At 45.9% G+C, this 24,951-nt stretch overlaps 1 protein-coding gene across 6 annotated transcripts in view; it reads right to left on the bottom strand.

Moving 5' to 3' along the window:
• Nucleotides 1-24,951, bottom strand: part of PDS5A (PDS5 cohesin associated factor A) — a 197,609-nt gene that overhangs the window by 87,637 nt on the left and 85,021 nt on the right. For all 6 annotated transcript variants that reach the window (XM_077477616.1, XM_077477618.1, XM_077477613.1 and 3 more), the window contains 2 exons: nucleotides 22,148-22,293; nucleotides 19,020-19,171 (listed from right to left, as the gene is read on the bottom strand). In XM_077477616.1, the coding sequence (XP_077333742.1) occupies nucleotides 19,020-19,171; nucleotides 22,148-22,293 (298 nt within the window). The remainder of the gene's footprint in view (nucleotides 1-19,019; nucleotides 19,172-22,147; nucleotides 22,294-24,951) is intronic.

Genomic DNA, 24,951 nt, shown 5'->3' with positions numbered 1-24,951 from the left:
GATCATGGCTCCACCTCCCAAAAGGAAACACCTCCTACATCAGAGCTTTTTAAGGAAAGCCTCCACACACCCTCCTCGGTTTTTTGTGCTTCCTCCAACTGGGACGAACACCTCCATTGGAAGCCGTGGTCTCTTAGGCTGGTCCTGAGAGTGGGTAGGTTCTCACCTTTTTCTTTGGAGCTTGTCCTCCCATCTGCCTCCCAGTTTGGGCGGTGCCATGGGCTCTCTCTCTCTCCCCCTTCAGTGCTCGGGGAGAACCAGTACACGGCTGTCCCTTCCCCCGGTTTCTCGCAGAGCCTGACGGCCACAGGGTTTGTTTTTCCTGCGCGGGAGAGGCAGCCGCCATCCTTCTGGTGGCCAGGAGAGCCTTCGGCCACGTCCTTCAGGAAAGGGGCGGAACTTTGGCAGCGCGCAGCGTCATTTCCAGTCGCTGGAACATAGGGGGGAGAGAGGAGGGCCAACTGGCGCCTTATTTCTGGTTCTGGGTCGGTGCAGCAGCGATTTTGAATCGGCGGTGTATGATTCCGCGCGTCTGCTAAAGCTAGTGATGGAGAGCGATGCAGACAAGGGAGCAAGCCAAGGTGCCAGCAAGGTGAAGGTAGGAGCAGTGTCTCTCAATGGTCCTCCAGTGATCACCCCCCCCCCCCCCCATTTCCCCACACCCTTCCCCCACCCCCTCTTAAGGGTCAGTGTTGTATGCCTGGATGGTGGGGGGGGTGTCTGCTTGCTTGGGCACTGGGAATTGCATGGTTTTCCCTTGTTGCACCTGGGTGTCATCTGCACTCGTTTTTGGCAGAGATAAATGGTGTGGTTTGTTTTTTCCTTGTCTCTTTTCTGTTTGTTTAGGCAAAAAGTGCTGCCCAACCAGTTAAGAGGAGATGCCCTATATGCAAAGAAAAACTAAGTGAAGCCTGGATCAAAACGCTCTGTGCGTCTTGTATTTCAAGCCTGGTTAGGGAAGAATCCGTCCATTTGTGGCGATTTAATAACAACCATTAACAACTTAAGCCCTGGACCAATTTGCAACCAAAAGGACCAAGCCTCTTTTTGCGATTCGGCACTGTGTTGCTTTAACTGACAATTGCGCGGTCGTGCGACATGGCTCCCAAACAAAATGTGTGCCCTTTTCCCACAAAATAGAGCTTTCTTTTGGTGGTATTTGAACACCTCTGCGGTTTTTATTTTTTACGCTATAAACAAAAATAGAGCGACAAGTTTGAAAAAAAAAAAAAACGCATTATTTTTTACTTTTTTTTTAATTTTTGCTATAAATATCCCCAAAAAATATATGAAAACTCAGTTTAGGCCGATACGTATTCTTCTACATATTTTTAGAAAAAAAAAATTGCGATTATTGATTGGTTTGCGCAAAAGTTATAGCGTTTACAAGATAGGGGATAATTGTATAGCATTTTTATCAATTTTTTTTTTTTTTACTAGTAATGGCGGCGATCAGCGATTTTTATTGCGACTGCGACATTATGGCGGACACATCGGACATTTTTGGAACCATTGTCATTTATACAGCAATCAGTGCTATTTAAATGAGTCCTGTGTAAATGACGCTGGCAGTGAAGGAGTTAACCACTAGGGGGCAGTGTAGGTGTTATGTATGACGTTATGTGTTTTTTTTTTTAATTGTAGGGGGCGTGGCCTGGCATGTGAGGTCATTGATCGTCCTTCACTATAAAAAGGGAACAGACGATCCGTGACAGCCAAACAGGGAAGCACGGGGAGAGGTTTGTTTACACTTACCTCTCCTCATTCTTCAGCTCTGTGTCCCGATCGCAGGACACCAGCGGTGATCGGGTCCGCTGGTCCCGTGGTCACAGAGCTCAGGACTGGGTCGAGACCTCACCGCTGGCGGTGTGGTCCCGACCCATGGGTGGGCACTTAAAGTACAGGTACGTGCTTGTGCCCAGCCATGGCATTCTGCCAACGTATATCGGCGCGAGGCGGTCCTTAAGTGGTTAAGGATGAGCTCAAGGCTACTTTTCAGGTGTTCAGATTAAATTAGTGGAAGATCCTGGAACGTCAGGAGAGGCTAGAACCCCGCAGTCATCCTTGGAGCCCCAGGGGTGTTCTCAATTGATGGGAAGGGGGGGGATGTCGCAAGACGCCTCACAGGATTCTGTCTATTTGGCCCTGGATGAATCTGATTCGGGGGAAGAAGTGGAGGATTCCGAGGCAGCCTCCAAGTATAAATTATCCTTAGAAGTGGGAGGTCTCCTCAAGGTGATTTATGCGACCATAGGAATTGAGGAAGAGAAAAAAGGCTCTCCCTACATGATGGCATGTATGCAGGGCTAGGGGATTCCAGGAGTCGCACCTTCCCGGTCCATTCCCTGGTTTCTGATATGATCAAAAGGGAATGGTTAGAGCCCGAGAAGAAGCCATTTTTCTCTAGGGCACACAAGAGAAGGTTCCCCTCTGAAAACTGTCTGGATTTTGTTTGGAACAAGGTCCCGAAGTTAGAGTCGGCCTTCTCTCAAGTCTCAAAGTCGACAAACTTGGCTTTCGAGGACATGGGCACTTTGAAAGAGCCTATGGATAAAAAGATGGACCTCCTAAAGAGAGCCTAGCAGCCAATGATTTGAAACCAGCCATGGCAACAACCTGTGTGGCAAGAAATGTAGATCATTGAGTCAACCAATTGAAAGCACACATTATGGCCGATTCCCCAAAGCAGGAGATTTTAGACTTCTTTTCTACGCTTTCAGCAGCAATTGCGTATATTGCAGATGCTTCAGCCGAGACTGTCGGCATGACAGCCAGGTCAGCTGCCCTGACTAATTCTGTAAGAAGGGCCTTGTGGCTGAAAAGTTGGCCAGGGGATGTGGCGTTAAAAAATAGACTTTACAGTATTCCCTTTGCAGAGGATCTGTTATTTGGCTCAGAGTTAGAATCTATTCTCTACCGGACATGAAGTCCCTCATTCAACATCTGATGTATCAGAAGGTCATTTTTTTTCCGGTCCCGACAGGGGAAAATGGGTCAGGTGTTCTATTCACATGTGTTCCTGGTCCGGAAGCCTTCTAGAAAGTTCGACTCATTTTAAACCTCAAAAAGTGCTGAACAAATCGGTGCAGTACAAGAGGTTTCGGATGGATTCCATCTTCTCCGTAAGGAAGCTCCTGAATCAGGGCTGCTATATGGCACCCATGGATTTGCAGGATGCATATCTCCATGTCCCGATTTCCATCAGGTCACAGAGATATCCGAGATTGGCACTAAGGGAAGGGAGCAAGGTAGTTCACCTCCAGTTCAGAGCCCTCCTGTTCAGGCTGTCCGAGTGTGTTCACCAAGATTATGGCCGAAGCATTAGCGCACCTACGTCTTGAGGGAATCTCAGTGATCCCCTACTTGGGCGACCTGTTTTTTGCCCAGGCCAGGGAGGGCCTGCAAAAAGACCTGGACAGAGCCTGCACCCACCTAAAAGTTAGGCTGGATTATAAATCTGCAGAAATCAAATTTCAACCATCGTATCAGCCCTCTGGATCAGAAGATCTTCCTGCCGGAGGAGAAACAGGAGCAGCTGATACAATTAGTATCTCAACTACAGTCCCTGTCCATCAGGAAGATTATGTTTGTGTTACTTTAACTTCTTCCATCCTGGCGGTCCTGTGGACTAAGCACCATTTCAGACCTCTGCAAACCTTATTGAAGGTTTGGGACCACCAACAGTTTGTTGGATTCTCTGGTAAGGATCCCCACCACAGTAAAGAGAAATATATGGTGGTGGAGAAACCGGGAGGTTCTTTCAGTAGGCCTGTTGTGGTCCTTCCCAGTCCAGGTTCGGCTGACGACCGATGCCAGCTCATGGGGTTGGGGGGGGGGGGGGGGGGAGGGGGGGGCTCACGGTCCGCAGAGGAGGCAGGGAGGTCCTCAAATTGGAGGAAGCTGAAGGCAGTGCAAAGAGCGATGTTGGCCTTTTTCAGTTATGGTCCAGGGGCAACATGTCCAGGTCCTGTCGGACAACGCCACGGCTGTGGCATACATAAACAGGCAAGGTGGAACCAGAAGCAGGGCGCTTCAAGAACTGGCAAAGGGTATCCTGGCTTGGGCAGAGCAGCATACTCTATCCTTGTCAGCGATCCACCTAAAGGGATCTCTAAATGAAATAGCAGATTTCCTCAGGAGGAACCAGGTCTTAGAAGCAGAATGGCAGTTGAATCCAAAGGTCTTCAGGTTGATCATGGAAATATGGGGAAAGCCAAATGTAGATCTCTTTGCCACTCAGGGAAATGCCCAGGTAGAGTAGGCACGAGCAGTCGCTGGGAGTGGATGCCTTGGCACACAGATGGAATTTTAACCTATGTTACACTTTTCCCCCCGTTTCAGTTGATATGCGGGTTAATCGCTAGATCAGGAGAGAAAAAAAGAGGCAAAGATAATTCCGATCACTCTATTTTGGCCCAAAAGGCCATGTTTCTCGGCCCTACTACAGATGCAGCTAAAACCATATTGGCATCTTCCTCTAAGACAGGATCTCCTCCTGCAGGGCCCTTTGGTCCATCAAGATCTAGCAAAGCTAAGACTCGTGGCTTGGTTTCTGAGAAGCAGCTCTTGAAGAAAAAGGGGTTCGCAGACAAGTTGGTGGCTACTCTGATGTCCAGTAGGAAGAACGTCACAAGGGCAATATATTTCAAATATTGGAAAGCGTTCAATTACTGGTGCTAAACTTCTGCAAGATCGCCAAGACAAGTTGCTTCAGTATTGGAGTTTCTGCAAGAAGGGGTGGACAATCTAGCAATCAGCACCCTCAAGGTGCAAGTGGTCGCACTGGGAGTTTTCTTGGAGAAACCTATTGCTTCGAACCCTTTAGTAACCAGGTTCTTCAAATCTCTCTGTCGAGACCAGTCGCGACTAAGAATTTCCCAGTATGGGACTTAACTACTGTTCTACAGGCCCTGACCAGGGATCCTTTTGAACCCATTTGGCCGCTCTGAAATGGATTACGTTGAAAACTGTTTTTTTAGTGGCCATTATATTAGCTCGCATGGAGAGTTGCAGGCATTGTCAATCAGGGAGGCGTTTTGTTCTGTTTGTGCAGATAGGATAGTACTAAAAACCGATCCTAATTTTTTTGCCTAAAGTGGATCGGGTCAGAACCGATCTGAGGAGATAATTCTTCCTACATTCTGCTCTAATCCGTCAGGCAAGGAGGAAGAGGAATTCCATACCTTGGATGTTAAGAGCGCAGTCCTAAGTTATTTGGAAGCCACTAAGGACTTATATATATATATATAGCATCCACACACACACATATATATATATATATATATATATATATATATATATATATATATATATATATATATATATATAAGCAAGCTTCCAGAGAAGCATATCAAGATAGTTAAGGATGGCCATTGAGAAAGCCTATTCCTGTACGGGCCTGAGGAGTCCAGTGAGTGTCCAGGCTCATTCCACAAGGGCTACAGCAGTGAGTTAGGCAGAGAAGGCTGGTGCCACCCCCGAACAAATATGCAAGGCAGCAACCTGGTCAAGTCTGATGACATTTGCCCGCCATTACAGAATAGATCTCATGACGGCTGGGGGATCAGGCTTTTGGAAGGAAAGTCTTACAGGCTGTTGTCCCACCCTGAATGGAGTAAGTCTCGGTAATCCTCTAGGGTGGCTGTCCTGAAAGTCGTTTCGGAAAAATTCAAGTTACTTACCGGTAACTGGCTTTCCAATAGACTTTGAGGACAGCAGTAACTCGCCCTGTTTTATGTTATTGCTGTAATACTATGATATAACTGTCAGTTATGTGTTGCAGCCGGGGTCGGAGAGTCTCTACAATAACTGAGGAGGCTGCGTGGAGGTTTCCTTAAAAAGCTCTGATGGAGGAGGAGTTTCCCTTTGGGAGGTGGAGCCATGATCTCTCGGGTGGCTGTCCTCAAAGTCTAAAAAAAAAGTTATCGGTAAGTCTAACTTGATTTTTTTTTTTTACATGTAGAAGCGAAGTGTCAGAATTGGCATGGGTAGCAAGTTAACATGCAAAAAGACCGGGGAGAAACCTTAAATGCTTCAACAAATGGAAGTTTGATGCTAAATAACTCAGGAAGAACTGACACTCCCTGGTGGAAAAGGAAAGAATAAACCCTGCCCTTGATGCCACAAATCTTAAAAATAAACTGACGAATTCACCTAGAAACAAGAGGAACAAGAAATACCCCGATTCCAGCTAGGAACCTCGTGCAGGACAGAGGGAACCAGACGAAACAGCTATGGACGTCAGATATAACTGAAAAGCTCAATTATCAGCCAAAAAGTGAAGCACCTTCTTGTAATGCTTAGGACAAGAAATAGGATTTTTAAAACAGCTTACCTGTAAAATCCTTTTCTTTGAAGTACATCACGGAACACAGCCATAGTAATTACTATGTGGGTTATAGGCCACCTTCAGGTGATGGACGCTTGCACGCCCCAAGACAAAGTGCACTCCCTATATAACCCCTCCCACTACTGGGAGTACCTCGGTTTTGTAGCAAAGCAATACACGTGTATACCAAAGAAGGGAGGGACCTCTGTGTCCCGTGATGTACTTCAAAGAAAAGTATTCTACAGGTAAGCAGTTTTAAAAATCCTATTTTCTTAATCGTATATCACGGGACACAGAGCCATAGTAGTTACTATGTGGGATGTCCCATAGCAATGCCAACTGAAGGGAGGGAGACAACAAAAGTAGGGCACTTAGACTAGAGGACTTATACTGCAGCCTGCAGTACACTGCGCTCAAAGGCGATAGCCTCATGACCTTTTACATCTACTTGATAGGATCTGGTAAATGTATGGACTTAAGACCAAGTTGCGACCATGCAGATCTGAGCCATGGAGGCTTAGTGATGCACTGCCAAGAAGCACTAACAGCCCTGGTGGAGTGCGCTTTAATATGAAAAGATGGAATTTTCCTTTTTAAACCATAATCTTGAAAAACCACTTGACTAATCCATTTAGAAATAGATTTCGACCCTGCCTGTCCTCTTTTAGGACCATCTGCCAACACAAACAAAACATCTGTTTTACGAATCTGAGCGTCACCTTCAAATAAACCTTGACCGCTCTCACCGCATCAAGAGAATGTAGTGACCTTTCTTCCACAGAACGAGGTGCTGGAAAAAATGAAGGCAGTACAATATCGTGGTTTAAATGAAAACCTGACATTACCTTCGGTAGGAAAATAGGATGAGGCCGTAATACAACCTTACCCTTATGAATAAATATAGCTTTTTACAAGAAAGAGCAGCCAACTCTGATACTCTTCTAGCAGAAGATATACAAACCAAGAAAAATATTTTTCTCTTCAAGAGGACAAAGGAAATCTCGTATTTGCTCAAGGCTGTTTCTGTAATGCAGACAGGACTAAATTCAAGTCCCAAGGGTTCAGGGGTGGCCCAAGTGGAGGATTAATCCACGTTACCACCTGAATAAAGTTACGACCCAGAGAGTGTGAAGCAAGTGGTCCTTGAAAAAAAAAAAAAAAACGATAAGGCCGACACTTTGCCTTTGACAGAACGCAAGGCCAGCTTAATTTCCAATCCCATCTGTAGAAATTCAAGGATCCTACCCATGACATCTTCTGGGGTGCCAACCCAAGGATTCACACCAGGAGACATATGCCTTCCAGACTCTATAATATAGACGACTCTGGAGGCTGGCTTCCTAGCATTAACCAAAGTAGAAACTACTGAAGCCAACAGCCCATGGTCTTTCAGAATTTGGGTGTCAATAGCCAGACCATTAAAATTTAGCACTTGTAAGGTAGGATGGAATAGAGTCCATGGTTCTCCTACCGCCATTTTTAAGATTTCTGGAAACCAAGATCTTCTGGGCCACAAGAATCACCTCCTTCCCTTCCTGCTTGATCCTGCAAAGGCGGCGCAGAAGCAGAACAGGAGGGAACACAGATAAGTGAAAACTGATCCCACTGAAAAACCAAGGTGTCTGCCAATGGATCCCTTGTCCTTGACACGTTGTCAATCTTTTTGTTCAACATGGACGCAAACAGATCCACATCCGGAATGCCCCATCTTTGAAATAGACAGAAAGATATTGGGGCGAAGAGACCATGCCCCCAGTAACAATTGTTGCCGATTCAAGTAGTCCACCTGCCAAGTCTCTATCCCTGGAATGAAAATTGCTGACAGACAAGGAATGTTATCTTCTGCCCAAGATAGGATATGATTCACCCCTCTTTGGGCCACATGACTTCTCGTACCCCCTTGGGGATTGATATAGGCCACTGCTGTGGCATGGTAGAATTGGATCCTGACAGGAAAATTCTGTAGTCTGTGCATCCAGGCGTATTGCCCAAAACTTTAGGATAGTGATGGGCAAGGTCATTTCTGATTTGGACCATTTCCCTTGGACAGACGCTTCTTCCAGGACTGCTCCACAGCCCAGATGGCTGGCATCTTCTGTTACCACCTCTTCCAGGTAACTGGTAGAAAGGATTTTCCTTTATGAAGATTCTTGGATATCAACCATCAATTGAGGCTCTGCCGCAGTGGGGGGGATAAACACATTGGGAAATCCAGAGCTTGGACCGTCGTGTTCTAAGTTGACAGGATACTGTTTAGCAACATTCCTGAATGAAACTGTGCATAAGGAATGGCCTCAAAAGAAGCCACCATCTTTCCCAATAATTTCATGCCAAGTTGAATAGAAGTATTCTTCTTTGTTTTGACCAACTGAATCAGTTCCCGATATGGAACTGATCCTTTCCTGGGGCAAAAACACCTTCTGAACTGTATCTATGATCAGTCCCAAGTACTGCAATCTCCATGATGTTTTTAAGGAGAATTTCTCTCGGTTGAGAAACCAAGCTAGGTATTCCAGGTAGCTGACTGCAGTGAACAAAAACTCTGGTTTAAGTGGGCTACCGACTGATCTATTAAGAGTAGATTGTCCAAGTAGGCTAGTATTTTTATACCTTGAGCCCTTAATCTAGCTAGAGGAGCAGCCAGGACCTTTGTATATACTCAAAGTGCAGTAGCTACCCCAAAGGGCAGAGCTATGAACTGAAAATTAAGATTTTCTACACCTGGAAGCATGAATATTCCTGGTGAGAGGGAAAAATCGGCACATGGAGATAAGTATCCTTGCTGTCGATTGACGCCAAAAGTTCTCCACCTTGTATGCTGGAGATTACTAATCGGATTGACTCCATGCAAAAAGAGCTGATATGCAAAAACTGGTCTGGATCTTTGAGATCTAAAATGGGTCTGACATCCCAGTTTGGTTTTGGTACCGTGAAAAGGTTTGAACAAAACCCTAATCCTTGCTCTTCCAAGGGAACCACCGATATCACTGAGACAAGAGATGATCCAAACTTGAAAGACTTTTTTTACTGGATCTCTGGGAACATTTGATCTGAGAAAAAGAAGAGACGGGAATTCCCGGAACTCTAGTTTGTAACCTAGATAAATTGAGGAAGCCACCCATCTGTCTTGATATTGTTCCAGCCAGACCCTTGAAAACTGCAGAAGTCTTCCCCCCACTTGAGGGAGCACCCCTTCATAAGGAGGTTTTAGTATTTTTAGTGGGTTTCCTCCCCCAGGACCTTTTTTTTGGGACTGACCCTGAAGTTTACCTCCTGATCCTGATGGTGGAGGCTGTCGTGACTGGAGACTGATGCTCCTGGCACTGGAGAAGCAGCTTGTCTGAAAGAAAAATGCTTAAACTTCTTAACCGGTAAAAAGGGAACCTTTTCCCATTAGAAATTCTTTGGATGTATTTATCCAGATAGTCTCCAAATAACCATTCACCGTGAAATGGGAAACCGGCCAAGAGCTTTTTGCATGGCACTTTTACCAATTTTTCAACCATAAGATTCTATGCACATGTACCAGCCCTAGCATAAACCGTGAGGCCTGGAGAATAGAATCTTTCATAGCGTCTACTGTAAAACACAACTCCTCTGATATCCCAGCCAAATCTTGGGCCTGCTTAACAGGAATCATTTTGAGTACCTCTATAAACTGGTCCTTTAGGGACTGAGATACACCGATCGCTGTCAGTGCAGGCTGAACCGCTGAACCTGCGAGCAAAATACAGTTTTTAAAAAGGAATTCCAAATTATCTGTTGGATCCTTCATTTGAGCATTGTCTAAAGGACAAGTCAGGTTTTTGTTCAGAGGATATAGCAGCATCAATTGCTGGAATCTCCCCATTTCATATTAAACTCTTCCTCCATAGGATAAAGTGTTGAGAAGTTTTTTGGAGGAAAATACGTTATCTGGGTGTTCCCAGTCAGAATACATAAGCTTTTTTAGCCATAAATGGATAGGAAAAGCATGAACAGTTTGGGGAGGCTTTAGTGAACCCAAATCGGAAGTGGGCTCATCGACTGACTCCACTACTGACAGCAAAAATGTGGAGCAGACCAATTAAGTGAGATTGTACCAACAACCTTTCTTGTGAACCTGATCCTTCTGCATTAGGTTCTTCAGAAGAGGAGTCACCAGTCTCTCCCTGGTCCCCTGAGAGAACTTCATCTCCTCTCGACCCTTGTTCCTCAGCATGAGGGTCCTGAGCAATGGATGGGGACCTGTTACGCTTAGTCCTACTCTGATGTGATTAAAGCGTAAATGTTTTGCTCCAAGCCTAAAATTGTTGAAGAAAGAAAACCTCCTTAGTAATATAAATACAGGGGCTGCAGTGTTAAGTGCAGCTGCAACACTCGTCCCTCCTGATGGCTCACTGACCAGCTATATATTACTCTCAGGAGAGGATGCCATTTTTTTAGGTGGTTCTAGGCTTCTGCGCAAATGTAGAAGTCCTTCTTGGAGGTTTTTTTACCCCCCCCTTCTGACCATAGCCCGATGCATAAAGCAGAGGTACTACCAGAATGAACGCATCCACTGCTTGAGCAATAGTCCAGCCCTGTCGCTGCCATTAATGCTCAGCCTGATGTCAGTGGTAAATGTGTCGAAAGGCATGCCTGGGTCACCAAACCTCTTTCATGCCACTTTTGCTCGTGTCCCTCCGCAGCTTGCAGCAGCAACATAGGTGCCTTTTAAACACGGCCCCCTTCTTTCCTTTGAAAAATAACCTTACCGGAGGTTTGCTGGCTAGAGGAAGGAAAACTGCTCGTTCCAAACACATTGTGAGCTCTGAGGAAGCGTGAGAAGGTAAGTGCTCTATACAGCCCCTAGTGGTGACACATAGGCATGAGAACATTTACTAAATTTAAAAGGAGACATTTAAAAAAAAAAAAAAAAAAAAAAAAAAAAAAAAATTTCTTACGAAACTCCTTACCTTTCCCGCCGCAGGGTTTTCTGTGGTTAAACCAACAGACTCAATCTTCACCCTTCACGGTGAGTTCCGTTAAACCTTCAGGAGTTGGGGATCCTCAAGGAAACCCACAATCCTGGACCTGCAATAGCACCACCGCTAGTAAAATTTTATGGCCTTACTACCAAAAGTACTGGATCCCGGGGTCCGGCTCTCTAAAAGAAGCGTTTACAGGCAAAACCTTGTTTCCTCAGATAGGAGGCCCGGGTACCATTCAATTCAGCCTCAAAGACACTTTGAATGGATCCCGCTGCATGGCTAACCCCAGCAAGGATTGTTTCAGGGGAGCACAGCACATCTTTACTCGTGACAAACACGTTAGACACTGGCGAAAAAACTGAGGTACTACCAGTAGTTGGAGGGGTTATATAGGGAGTGCACTTTGTCTTAGGGTGTGCCAGTGACTATCAACTGAAGGTGGCCTATAACCCACAAAGTAACTACTATGGCTCTGTGTCCCGTGATGTACGATAAAGAAAAAACAGCAACACTGTCAGTATCCATTTGAAATTGAAATTCAGCCATGCAGGCAAATCCGTAGCCATTTACTCAAACAGCCTGCCTGCAGATCAGCAATAGGACAGAAAAGTAAACAACGGGCCTTTAATGCTGTACAGGACACTGGGCACTTAAACCCCCTTCCCGCCCAGGCCAATTTTCAGTGCCGTCACTCTTTGAACGACAATTGCACAGTCATGCTACACTGTACCCATATGACATTTTTTATAATTTTGTTCACACAAATAGATCTTTCTTTTGGTGTATGTAATCACTACTGGGGTTTTTTTTTTTTTTAAACCAAAAAATGACAGAAAATGTTTGAAAAAAATAGGATTTTTTGTACTCACCGTAAAATCCTTTTCTCTGTAATTCACCGACTGACACAGCTTTTCTTTAGACCATTGGGGTTGTTATGCCACCTTCAGGAGAGGATTAGGCATTACATGTTAACATGTGATAATAAAACTAGAACTTTCTAGTTTCGCCCAAAGGGCGGTCCCTTGGGGTAACAATCCCTCAGGATGCTACTGCAGCCTCAGTACGTCAACAAGCAGTATAACAAAGAAAAATATGCTGTGTCAGTCTGAATTACAGAGAAAAGGATTTTACGACGAGTACAAATAATCCTATTTTCTCTTATATTTACCGACTGACACAGCTTCTCTTCTTTAGACCATTGGGACGTCCCCAAGCAGTGCCAAAACGAGGGGTGGGAAAACAGCACAAAACTTCATCCACCATGGCATGTGGGATGTGGGAGCTAGTAGAAACTTTACCCACAAAAAAACAGGGTGCTCCTCAACGGAGAAGCACTACCCTCAAACCACACCAAAAACTGCGGTAACTAATGCAACAGCGCATTAACTTAAAAGGGTACTGCGTTAACCAAAAGAAAAAAAATTGCATATGCAATTGCAAACATACAACCGCCTGCAAAACTTTGCGGCCAAAACAGGCATCACCCGATGCACTGACATCTACCTTGTAGAACTTTGTGAACATGTGGATAGATGACCAGGCCGCTGCTTTACACAATTGAGTGACAGACGCTTGATGTCGGAAGATCCAAGATGTTCCGACTGCCCTTATGGAGTGGGCTGTGACCGGAAAGGGGGGCGCCTGCCTGTTCAAGGCGTAGGCTTGTACTACAATCTGTCTGATCCACCTGGAAAATGGTGGCCGATTAAACCCCCATGCCTTTCTGTGGACCAGCTACCCACCGAAACAGCGAGTCTGACTTCCGGATGGGAACCGTGGCAGACAAATACACCTTCAGAGACCGAACCACGTCCAGAGCATGAAGGGCCACCTCCTTAGGATGTGTCGGCTTAGGACACAGAGATGGTAACACAATGTCCTCATTGATGTGAAGTGCAGAGACTACCTTCGGCAGGAAAGACGGCTGCGGACTGTGGATAACCAGATAGGGCAACTTGCAGGACAAGGCCGCCAGTTGTAAAACCCTCCTGGCTGATCCAATGGCCACTAGAAAGACCACTTTCTGGGAAAGTCAACAGGGGAAACTGATATCTTCAAATGGCGGTTTCTGAAGCTCCAATACAAGGTTCAGATCCCACGGGGGTAACTGTGGACGCATCAGAGGGACTACATGTCGCACCCCTTGAGCAAAAGTACTCACTATAGAGAGAGATGCCAGGGGTCACTGAAAAAGGATAGCCAAAGCCGATATTTGTTCTTTAAAATGGTGTTCAACGCCAATTTCTGATCCACCCCTTGCTGAAGAAACAGCAGGATCCTGGATATAGAAAAGGAGCGCAGATGCCATACATGGAGATGCAGGTCTTCCAGGTATGAAGATAAATCTTCCGAGAAGAAGACGATTTCCGTTCTAGTACATAGTTGGGATCACAGAGTCCGACAGACCCCGGTACCTCAACACCTGGCTCTCAATATCCATGCCATCAAAGCCAGGTAAAGCAGAATAGAGAATTGGGCCTCGAGACAGAAGGTCCTCTTGCAACAGCAGTTGCCAGGACGCATCTGCCACCAGGCGCACTAGGTCTGCGTGCCAATGACGCTGAGGTCAATCTGGAACAACCAGTATTACTGGGGTCCCCTCGGCTAACACTCTGCAAAGCAGGCGTGGTAACAGTTTCAGTGGAGGAAAGATGTAGATCAGCTGGTACTGATCCCATGGAGCCACCAGCGCATCTGCCCACGGATCTCTTGCCCTGGACACAAATCTTGGCACCTTCAAATTAAGACAGGAGGCCAGAAGATCCACATCTGGTGTGCCCCACCCTAGGCACAGTAGCCTGAACACCTCCGGATGCAACGCCATTTCTCCTGGGTCAGGCATTAAGCGACTTAGATAGTCCGCCTGCCAGTACTCCACACCCCGGATTTAAATGGCTGACAGGGCCGGTACATGTCGCTCTGCCCACCGAAGTACGTGAGCGACCTCCCGTGCAGCGCCGAGCTTCTTGTTCCTCCTTGGTGATTGACGTATGCCACAGCAGTGGCGTCGTCTGACCGGATCCTGATCGGACACCCTTGCAGTCTCATTGGAGAGTCTCATGTGGAGAGACATAGCCTGATAACTCTCAGCTCGAGCAGATTGATCGGCAACTTGGATTCCTCCGTTGACCAGAGGCCCTGAGTTGAATGAACTCCCATCACTCCACCACAGCTGAATAGGCTGGCAACCATTGCGATCACCATCCATTTTAGAGGTAGGAACGACTTCCCGGACTGAAGCACTGGGGACCTCAGCCACCAGATCAGAGAACCTCTAACAAACTGATTTACCTGGATCTGTTGATCCAGGGACAACAGAGATCTATGCCACTTTGTCAAGATCTCCTTCTGAAGGACTCTGGTGTGGAACTGGGCATATGGTACTGCCTCGAAGGAGGCCACCATGAGTCCCAGGACTCGCATGCAGAAGGGCAGGGACGACCACTTGCGGTTTATCACCAGTTTTACCGCAGCTCTGAAAGTCTGCAGCTTGTCTGAAGGGAGAAACACTCTCGCTTCCATGGAGTACAGCAGCAAACCTAGGTACGCCAAATGCGGAGTCTGTATTTTCACCGAATTTAGGTTAAACTGCCACCCAAATTCTAGCAGGGTCTGCATGGTGATCGCCACATCCTCTTCTAACTCTGAGGCGGAAGAAGCTCTCAGGAGGAGATAGTCTAGGTAACCCACAATCGCGATCCCACATTGCCGTAGCAACACAACACAGGAGCCAAAACCTTTGTAAAGACTCGGGGGGCCGATACCAAACCAAAAAGGAGAGCCACAAACTGGTAGTGGGCTTCCCCGACTGCAATCGCAGAAACTTTTGATGCTGGAGGCATATGGATATGTGCAACGACTACTGAGCCCATTCTGAACCTCTGCACTTTCATAAAGCGATTGAGGGTTTTTTTGATCCAAAATTGGACGTACCCCTTCCTTCTTGGGAACTACAAACAGGTTTGAGTAGAACCACTGGAAGGTATGCGCTACGAAGTAGGTAGGTATCACACCCCACGATTCAGCAGGTCCCCTACTGCCCCCCCAAGAGGGCCTCCTGGTAAGCCGGGAGAACGGGTATGCTGGAGGCGAAGAATCTGTTTAGTGGCCAAGAGAGGAAATCAGATCACAGACCCATTGGTCGGACAGTCGAGAGGACCACCGGGCTGCAAACTCCCGAAGGTGACCCCCCACCCGTGTCATGGGTGGGGACAAACCTTCATGCGCTAGCACTTTTGTTCACGGGCTTGTGGTTTCAAGGACGTTTCTGCCCTTCTGTGGTCGTCCTGTCGGGCTGAGGACATTTAGCCGAAGCTCCAGGCAGATGAAAAAGCAGTTTGTGAGCGGAAAAAGAGGGCCCTTGCCTACGGCGTTGCTCCTTAGCCTTCCTGGCCTGTGGGAGTAGAGTACTCTTACCACCTGTGGCCCTTAAGGTCATCCAAAGAGGCTTTAAAGAGAAAGGAAGGGAAAGATCAGTCAGGGCTTTTTTGGATGCCTGGTCAGTAGACCAGCATTTTAACCAAATCAGGCACCTCAGCACCACTGCTGACACTGAAGCCCTGGATAACAAGGGGAGGGTTCCACGCAGACAGGAGAAGCCTGCTGTTCTCCCAATTCGCGGTGCAACAGTTTAGCCCACTCAGTGTCTGCGACACAAGTGTGGATGCCAGTACTGGTCGCATGGTTGACCCCACAACCATAAACAAGGAACAAGCCGCTGCCTCGGCCTTCCTGTCTGTGGGATCCTTAAGTGTAGGAGTCCTCTCTACCGGGATCGTGGTTACTTTGTTTAACCTGAATACTGACCGGAGGAGCCGACCACTCCTCAAAGGGGCAATGCCCCGCCATGTATTTGGGGACCGAAAAGGTCCCTTGCAGTCAACCCATTCCTAGTAAATTAACTTATCAAAATAAGTCAGATACGGGAACACCTTAGGTGAATGGCTGGCTTACGGGGCCCAAAAGGGGCTGCTACATCAGCAGAGGGATCTGCTTGCTCCTGAATCTTCAGGGTATCACACACAGCTGTGATAAGTGCTCCAACAAGCGCTTTGTCGTGCAAGGACCTGGACAGGGACTGATCCTCACTGTCCAAACGGTCCTGGTCAGCATCATCTGAAACGTCACAGCAGGGGTCACCAGCCTCAGCAGGGCCCGAATCTGCATCGGAGCTCTCCCAGAGGGGGGGGCGGGGCAGGGGCCCCTTTTAGCCCCTTGCGCCCACGCACTGGCTCCATATTGGCAATGAACGAATTGAGGACCGCCGCCAATGCGTCCAAGGGCACTGCACATTCCGCAGGCGAACCAGTTGCAACTGCCTGGACTGCCTGGGGAAGAAACACCAGTTTCTGAAGCCATGCTGAACCGACCATGTCTGCCCCCGAAGGGGACTTAGGACAATCCCACCCTCCTTACTTTGTTGGCTGAGGGGCTCTTTCCCGCACTACCGCCCTGAAGGGTTCTGCGCTATCCAGCAAGTAGTGCGTGTGGTCTCTGTTGGCTCCCAGGTGCAGAGGGATCCGCTCTGTCAGTGGAAGCTGCTGCTAATGGCGGTGAAACTGCTCTGCAATGTGCTCAGGCTCAAAGGAAATGGCTGCCCAGCATCCAGCATAAGGACATAAAAACACTAGGAAAATGGGCTCTAGAGCACAGGGACACATGCTGCCACTAGAGAAAGCTGAAAAACATGTTCAAGCTTCTATAAAATGGCGGCCAGCGTCCAGTATAAGGACAAATCACAGGGAAAATGGCTGCCGTAGCACAGGAGAGCATGTTTCCCCTTGCCCACACCCAAGATGGCCGCTGATGCTGAAACCATGAGGGAGAGAGCTGTACAAATGGCGGTGATCAGCGCTGTAAGGGACACAGACACAGCCTCACAGACACCTCCAAGGACATGAGAAACAGGACTCAGGACACAGCCAGTGCAGCCCCCCCCCCCCCCACCGGTGAGAGCCCCCCAACCCCCCTGGAGAGGCCCTGTACAGACACACTCCTCAGCAGCCACATGCAGCATCCCCCACAGGGAGGGGGGGGGAGCTAGGGACAGGGAGAGAAGAGAGGGAGGCGAGGGACCCCTGAATCGACCTTCCAGGGAATGCCCAGCTGCTCAGCCCCACCAAGGCAGGGAGAGCTGTACTTACCATTCCTGAAGAGCTGGGAGACATTCCATTACAGACCTACTCTCTGATCAGTACAGGGTGGCTGCTGGCCTTGGCCCACTGTGACGCAGACATTAGTAGCCCGGTCATATGTGCGCCCCAGAGCATAAAAGCTCACTGACCACCTCTGGAGCTGAGGTTTCGTTGTGGCCGACCCAGCACAGAGCTCTGGTCTGCACACGCTCGATGGCCAGGCTGGGGAGACTACAAGGATAAGGGTAGCCAGCCTGTCACCCAGCTGGCTGTTGATATCAGATCACAGGATCTATCATCTTGCGCAAAAATCCAAGCTTCTGCAGGAAAAAACAAAACAAAAAAACAGACCGATGGGCCGGTCAGGGTTCCTAGGTCCTTCCTCACTAGGCAAAATAAAATTGAGGCTGTAGTAGCATGCCGAGTTACCTAAGGCACCGCCCCTTGGGTGGAACTAGAAAGTTCTAGTTTTATTATCACATGTTAACATGTAATGCCTAGTCCTCTCCTGAAGGTGGCATAACAACCCAATGGTCTAAAGAACAGAAGCTGTGTCAGTCGGTGAAAATAAGAGAAAACAGTTTTCATAGATTGTTATAAAATTTAGCAAACTGGTAATTTTTCTCCTTCACTGATGGGCAATGATAGGCTGCACGGGTAGGCACTGCTTAGCAGTGCTGATATGCACTGATAGTTGGCACTGCTTAGCAGCAGCGGGTCTGGTGTGTGGGACCGATGTCCCATTTACTTCAGACGGTAATCTGCTTTTATTTTTTTTCTCCTGCTAAAAAGTAGATTACCAGCCGGGTTTACATCACATGATCAGCTGTCATCGGTTGACAGCTAATAACATAGTAAGGGACCCCTTACTCCGATCTATGATCAGCCGATTCGCATGGACTCGCTGATCACCAGAGCAAGCCACGCAGGCATGCATGGGAGGACGCACATGGACACCCTCCCAGCAATTTAGGCCCACCGTGTAGCCTTCTTTCGTCTGTAGCGCAGACGGCAAGAGGTTAAAGCAGTTTTTCACTACATGAACATGGCAAAAAAAAAAAAAAAAATGTTGGAACATTGTCTGGAAGAGGGGAGAGAGATTTGAGTTTAGGACAGGTAATATTTGGACACCATCACGTCACCACTCAGCAGCACTCCTTGACATAGGAGTCCTTTCAGAATGCTAAATTGGCCTTTCTAAATATATCTCTCAGGAACCTTTAGTTGGCAATTTTTTTTGGGCATGAAGTCAGTTATTGCGTTTCACAAATATAAAAAAAGAAAGGTTCTTATATCATGTCAATGCTCTAGAACAGGGGTAGGAAAGCTCAACACCCATCCACCTCTGAGTCATTACTGTGGTTACAGTCTTGCAAGGTTTCATGGGGATTTGCAGCTTCACCACCTCTGGAGTGCCAAGATTGCTCTGGAAGAATGAAGCATCATCTAGCTTCTAACAAGAACAGAATTTTCTCCACTTAGAAAAGCAAAGCAAATAGGCAAGCAATCCTTTAAATGGATTGTTTCCTTGTCATTCAAGCAGCCCACATTTGCACAAATGTTAATTTCCACAGCCTTTTAATCAAGTTTATAACAGATACCTACTTGTCATCAATGCTGTTTTGATAGTAAATATGAAGAAGTTTATCCTTTATCCAGTTAACTTTCTCTGCAGCTTCCTTCCCAGCTTCAGCATGCAGGCAGTATTTCTTATATAGCTGGGCAAGACCCATCATTGCTTCTTTCCTTACTCTCCACTAGAGGGTGAAAGAGTGCGTGTTGAGACTGAATGGTTGATAGCAATACATTGTGTACAAATGTCACTTTACAAAAACAAACAGCCTTAGGAATTACTACTTAGTAAGAGCCAGTGGGATCAATGTCCTGTCCAAGAATATTGGCCCACTTCTGCAATGTGAGCCAAGAATGCTAAAACCAAGATATTAGCATACAAGCCAATGGGTAAATAGAATGGGAAAAAGATTACAATTTCATATCTGTAGTGCTTTTAACCACTTTCAGACCGGACCAATTTGCTGGTCAAAGACCAGACCACTTTTTGCGATTCGGCACTGCGTCGCTTTAACTGACAATTGCGCGGTCGTGCGACGTGGCTCCCAAACAAAATTGACGTCCTTTTTTTCCCACAAATAGAGCTTTCTTTTGGTGGTATTTGATCACCCCTGCGGTTTTTATTTTTTGCGCTATAAACAAAAATAGAGCGACAATTTTGAAAAAAACTCATTTTTTACTTTTTGTTATAATAATTATCCCCCAAAAATATATAAAAAAACATTTTTTTCCCTCAATTTAGGCCGATACGTATTCTTCTACATATTTTTGGTTAAAAAAAAAATCGCAATAAGCGATTATTGGTTTGCGCAAAAGTTATAGCGTTTACAAAATAGGGATAGTTTTAGAGCATTTTTATTAATAATTTTTTATTATTTTTTTTTTTACTAGTAATGGCGGCGATCTGCGATTTTTATTGTGACTGCGACATTGTCGGGGACCCATCGGACATTTTTGACACATTTTTGGGACCATTGTCATTTATACAGTAATCACTGCTATATAAATGCAGTGATTCCTGTGTAAATGACACTGGCAGTGAAAGGGTTAACCAGTGGGTGGCAGTGTAGGGGTTAAGTGTTCCTAGGGGTGTGTTACTAACTGTGGGGGGGTTGGGCTTTCATTTAGTGTACACTGATCTCTGCTCCAATCACATGGAGCAGAGATCAGCGTCACTAGTTGCTAGGCAGAATGGAAAAATGTTGTTTATACAGCATTTCCTCCATTCGGCCGCTCCGTGAGACGATCGCGGGGATGCCCGCGGCGATAGAGTCCGCGGGTCCCGCGACCGGACTCACGGGGGTCCCGACCAGCGCGGGAGCGCGCCGCCGGCGGCGCGCTCCCGATGGCAGGGCGGCATCGAATATTGGACGTACCTGTACGCCAATATGCCTGCCCGTGCCATTCTGTCGACGTACATCGTCGTGCGCTGGTCGGGAAGTGGTTAAGCAGCCTTGTTAGCTGGGATGGGGTAGATCCACCACAGATGCAGAGGGTCACTTCTAAAGAAAGTCTTCTGTGTGGGGGGAGGACAACAAATGTTTTTGAGGGACAAAAGGTGCTATTAGGTGTATAACCAGATTTATAAAGGTACGCTGGGGGAAACACCTTTCACAGCTTAGAACATAATGCATGCCCTGCTAGAAGGGGTACTGAGAAATAGCCTAGATCCCACAATCTTTCAGATAAGTTAAAGCGGTATTACACCCAAAAACAAAAAATATATTGCAGTTTTCCTTACACATGGTGGCTCTTTTTTTTTTTTAAGCCATTTTCCCCCCTCTGTTTTCACCTGGTAATCTGGCCAGTAACATGTGTTCTCATGTATTTAAGTGCCCTGACTCTGGATGAAGGAGCACAGGGGGCAAATTTGGACACCAGTACGGCCAGTCTGGGGGGAGGGGGGTGTTAGATACACCAACCAATTGAACCCAAAAGACCAGCTAACACTTTTTAAGCAGCTACAGAGCTGATCATTGTAAGTACCCCTGCTTTTGTTTAAGGATTTGTCCCATCCCTGTAAACGGAAACCTTTGCAGGAGAGCTGGTTCTTCACACTTACTGCTTGGTGAAATACAAAGAAAGCAAGCCTAAAATGTAAAAAATGAATGCAGCCACCTCTGAGAAATTCTAAGCTGCAATTAAATATGTTTGCTTTTGGGTTTAATACTGCTTGAAAGGGGAAAACCTTGCAAAAGTATCAACAGCAGAGCTTAAAGTGGAGTTCCATCCACTTTTACAACTTGGTCTTAAAGTAAAAATCAACCCCCACCCCCAATTTTTTTTGGATAACTTAGATTTTTTTCCTCTTCCCTCTTTTGAAGTACATACTGTACTTCTGCTGTGGCGCAGTGCGTCACTACTACTTCAGCGGCGAGCCCTCCTTCTGGGACCTGCGTGTTTGCCAGAAGATGGGGCCATTCAGAAAGCGCAGCGCAACTCACACATGCACAGTAGCAAACTGGCTGTGAAGCCTGAAGGCTCCACTGCCGGTTTCCCTTAGTTACAATAGCGGCGCCTGCACCCAAGCCAATGGACGGATCGACTTCTGGGAGCCGACATCGCTGGCTCCCTGGACAGGCAAGTGTCCTTATTAAAAGTCAGTAGCATAAATATTATAATTTGTATAAAAAAATTTTTTTTTTTTTTTTAATTGTGCAAACACTCTGAGACTTTGGTATAATATCGGGGAGCGTAAACACATGTCCAATGCAACTAAAGTGTAACTAATTTAGTTCATATTTAAAGCGAAGTTCCACCCTCAAAAAAAATAAAAAATAAACTTGAGGGTGGAACTTCGCTTTAAATATGAACTAAATTAGTTACACTTTAGTTGCATTGGACATGTGCTTACGCTCCCCGATATTATACCAAAGTCTCAGAGTGTTTGCACAATTAAAAAAAAAAAAAAAAAAAAAAATGTATATGTATATATATATATATATATATATATATATATATATATATATATATATATATATATATATATATTAATTAATTAAAAAAAAAAAAAATATATATATATATATATATATATATATATATATAGTAAAACAATGAAACATACACAGAATGGACAACGAAGTACAAGTAGTAAACAGGTTTTTAAAAAGTGATCCTCATTAAATTCACAATGTACACAAGCAGACATTCTGGCTTACCCTTTTGTCCAATGTTCTCTCACGTACAAACCCAAGTAGCTGGTCATTTACTAGAGAAAGGTCTTTCTTTCCAGCAGTTATTATAGTTACTATAACATCATGCCGGATTGCTTCTTCAGGATCGTGAGACCTCACCTTCAGGAACTCTGCAGACAAGATATGCACAAATCAGAATGTGTGTATAAAATATTAACCCCCTAACGCCTGAAGGAAAATCAAATATTAACTACTGAAGGCAGTTTTGAAATGCTGGCATGTGTGAGTAAAACTGTACACATCTTAACTACTTAGACCCCTTTCACACAGACGATCCGTTCAGGTACGCCTGTCAGTTTTTTTAGGCAGACCTGAACGGACACTCCATAGAGGTCTATAGAGGGACAGATGTCAGCTGCGACATGTCTGCTGACATCTGACCCCGCTCCGATCCAAAAAAAGTGTGACTGAGGAAAAACCTGCTTTAACATCCATCTGAGGATGATGGGTGACAACGGATTCTACAGTCCGTCCTCATCCGATCCCCCATAGGGGAGAGGCGAGCTCTGACAGGACCGTCGCTGCACAGTGTGCAGAGATGGAGCTGTCATCTTGCTGCTCACCCACTGGAGCGATCACCCACTGAGCAGACGAGGCCCCGTACATGTCCGTGTGAAGGAGCCCTTAACGTACCCAACTAGGTTTTTTCCAGGATAAATTTGGCCTTTATTTTGTGGCAGATTTTGACAAATATCGCCTGATTTTATGATCAAAGAAAAAACTCTAGTTAGGAGACAAAGATACAATAAGCTTAGCATGGCTGCCAATCAAGCCATACTAGGATAAGAAATGTACCAGATAATTTACTTGGGAAAGTTTATCCCATTGTGCTCAAGGTGTTAGACTAAATAACACTGAGGGGTTACTTTCAGGGCTAGTTCACACCACAAAAAACGCACTCCAGATCCATTCTGGATGAGTTTCTTAATGTGCGTTTTTGATGCGTTTCCAGATGCTTTTTTCACTGTACTGGGGTGCAGCACATTTTTGATGCGTTCCAGTACAGCCCAGTGCAAGAAAAATGCAGCATATTCTAATTTTTTTCCGAAACTGGTAAGCCCTGGAACTGACTACACTGGTGTGAACTATGCCATTAGAAACCATATATCCTACTTTTCATCATGCATTACCTTCATTAAATCCTGGTAAAAAAGGTTTTACACTATTTTGGCATTTGTCTCTCATTTGGGGTCTATGACCTGATGTCACGGGTTGGAGTAAAAGAAACCTGATGTTTTCCCCGGTGGTGGCTCAGCGTTTATGTTGAGTGAACCTTTTTACAGACGTGGAGTTTTTCCAGACATACAAGCCTATTTTGACCCCACCATAATAATAGGTGGACAACGCTCTTTGGGCACACCCTATTTTTTGGGTGGTGGTCGCACAAGGTGGAGGAAGTTGGTGACACAACATTCAAACTTTCACTATCGTGTCACGTTTGACTCTTGGTCTCGCTTGTTTATTTCATTTAAGTACAACATACTTGCTCATCTATTTCACTTTTGTGACATCTCACTTGATTGTTGCAGCTGAAATTGTTTTTGTTCATCGTAAGCACAGTTTATTTTTGATTTTTTACTACTGTGTTATACACCCTCTTCAGTTGAATGGACACTGGTAGACAAACTTAGAAAGTCCAACCATATACAGCCCCTCTCATACAGTAAGACTTCAGTTTTGTGGCAAACACTGAATCCTCAAAAGAGGGGAGAGACCTCTGTGTCCCGTGATGTATTCAAAAAAATAAAAAAAAGATTTTTACAGGTAAGCATGATTTAAAAAATCCCATTTTCTTTATCATACATCACGGGACACAGACTTAGGCTATTATTCAATACTTACTGGGACATCCCAGAGCAATAGCCTTGAGGGGAGGGAGACACGCTGTCAAACAAAAATAGCCAGACTTTAAAAACAGCAGCCTGTAGTACACTACGCCCAAATCTTCGGCGGCTGCTCCAACAGCTACCTGATAAAATCTTGTGAACGAATGCACTGAAATCCAGGCAGCAGCCTTAGAAATCTGAGCCACAGATAACTGATGGCGAAAAGCCAAGGAGGTTCCTACATCCCTGGTAGAATGATCCTCATCCTGAAGGGGGTATCCCTACGTTTTAGACCATAGGCCTGAACGATCAATTGGCAGACCCAATTGGCAACAGAAGCTGTCACTTTTTGGTCATTCTGGTTTAAAAAAAAAAAAAAAAAAGTCTTATCCTCAGATGTCCACAGATCTAGACAACTGCCCAAGGGGAAAAAAAAAAAAAAAGTCAAAACAATGTCCTGATTTAAATGAAAGGCAGACACCACCTTCGGCAAGAAGAATGGAATAGGATGCAACACCACTTTGTCGTAGTGAAGAATTAGGAATGGTTCCCTACATGAAAGGGCTGGCAATTCTGACACCCTTCTAGCCAAGGTGATGGCCATCAGGAAGGCTAGCTTGTGTGACAGCAAGAATAATGGAATTTCCTTGGATAGGCACAAATGGTTTCTGCAATAGTCAGCACCAGATTTAAGTCCCAAGGACACCAAGGTGACCTAATGGGGGGAAGCAAACGAGTTGATCCCTGTACAAAAGGTTCTGACCAGCGAATTGGAGGCTAAAGGACTTTGGAAGAACACTGACAGGGCCGAAATCTGACCTCTGATTGTACTCAAAGCCAATCTGATTTCCACAGCTGACGGTAGAAAAAGAATTCTCCCAATCACGTATTTCCGGGGATACCATTTTCTGGCTTATCCTCCATTCTAATTTAATTGCATAA

This window comes from Lithobates pipiens, unplaced genomic scaffold (assembly GCF_037356315.1).
Source record: "Lithobates pipiens isolate NorthernLeopardFrog02 unplaced genomic scaffold, aLitPip1_a1.2 Scaffold_13, whole genome shotgun sequence".
In the NCBI taxonomy this organism is placed as follows: Eukaryota; Metazoa; Chordata; class Amphibia; order Anura; family Ranidae; genus Lithobates; species Lithobates pipiens.
Note: the sequence above shows the minus strand (reverse complement) of the source record. Positions and strands in the feature narration are given on the sequence as shown.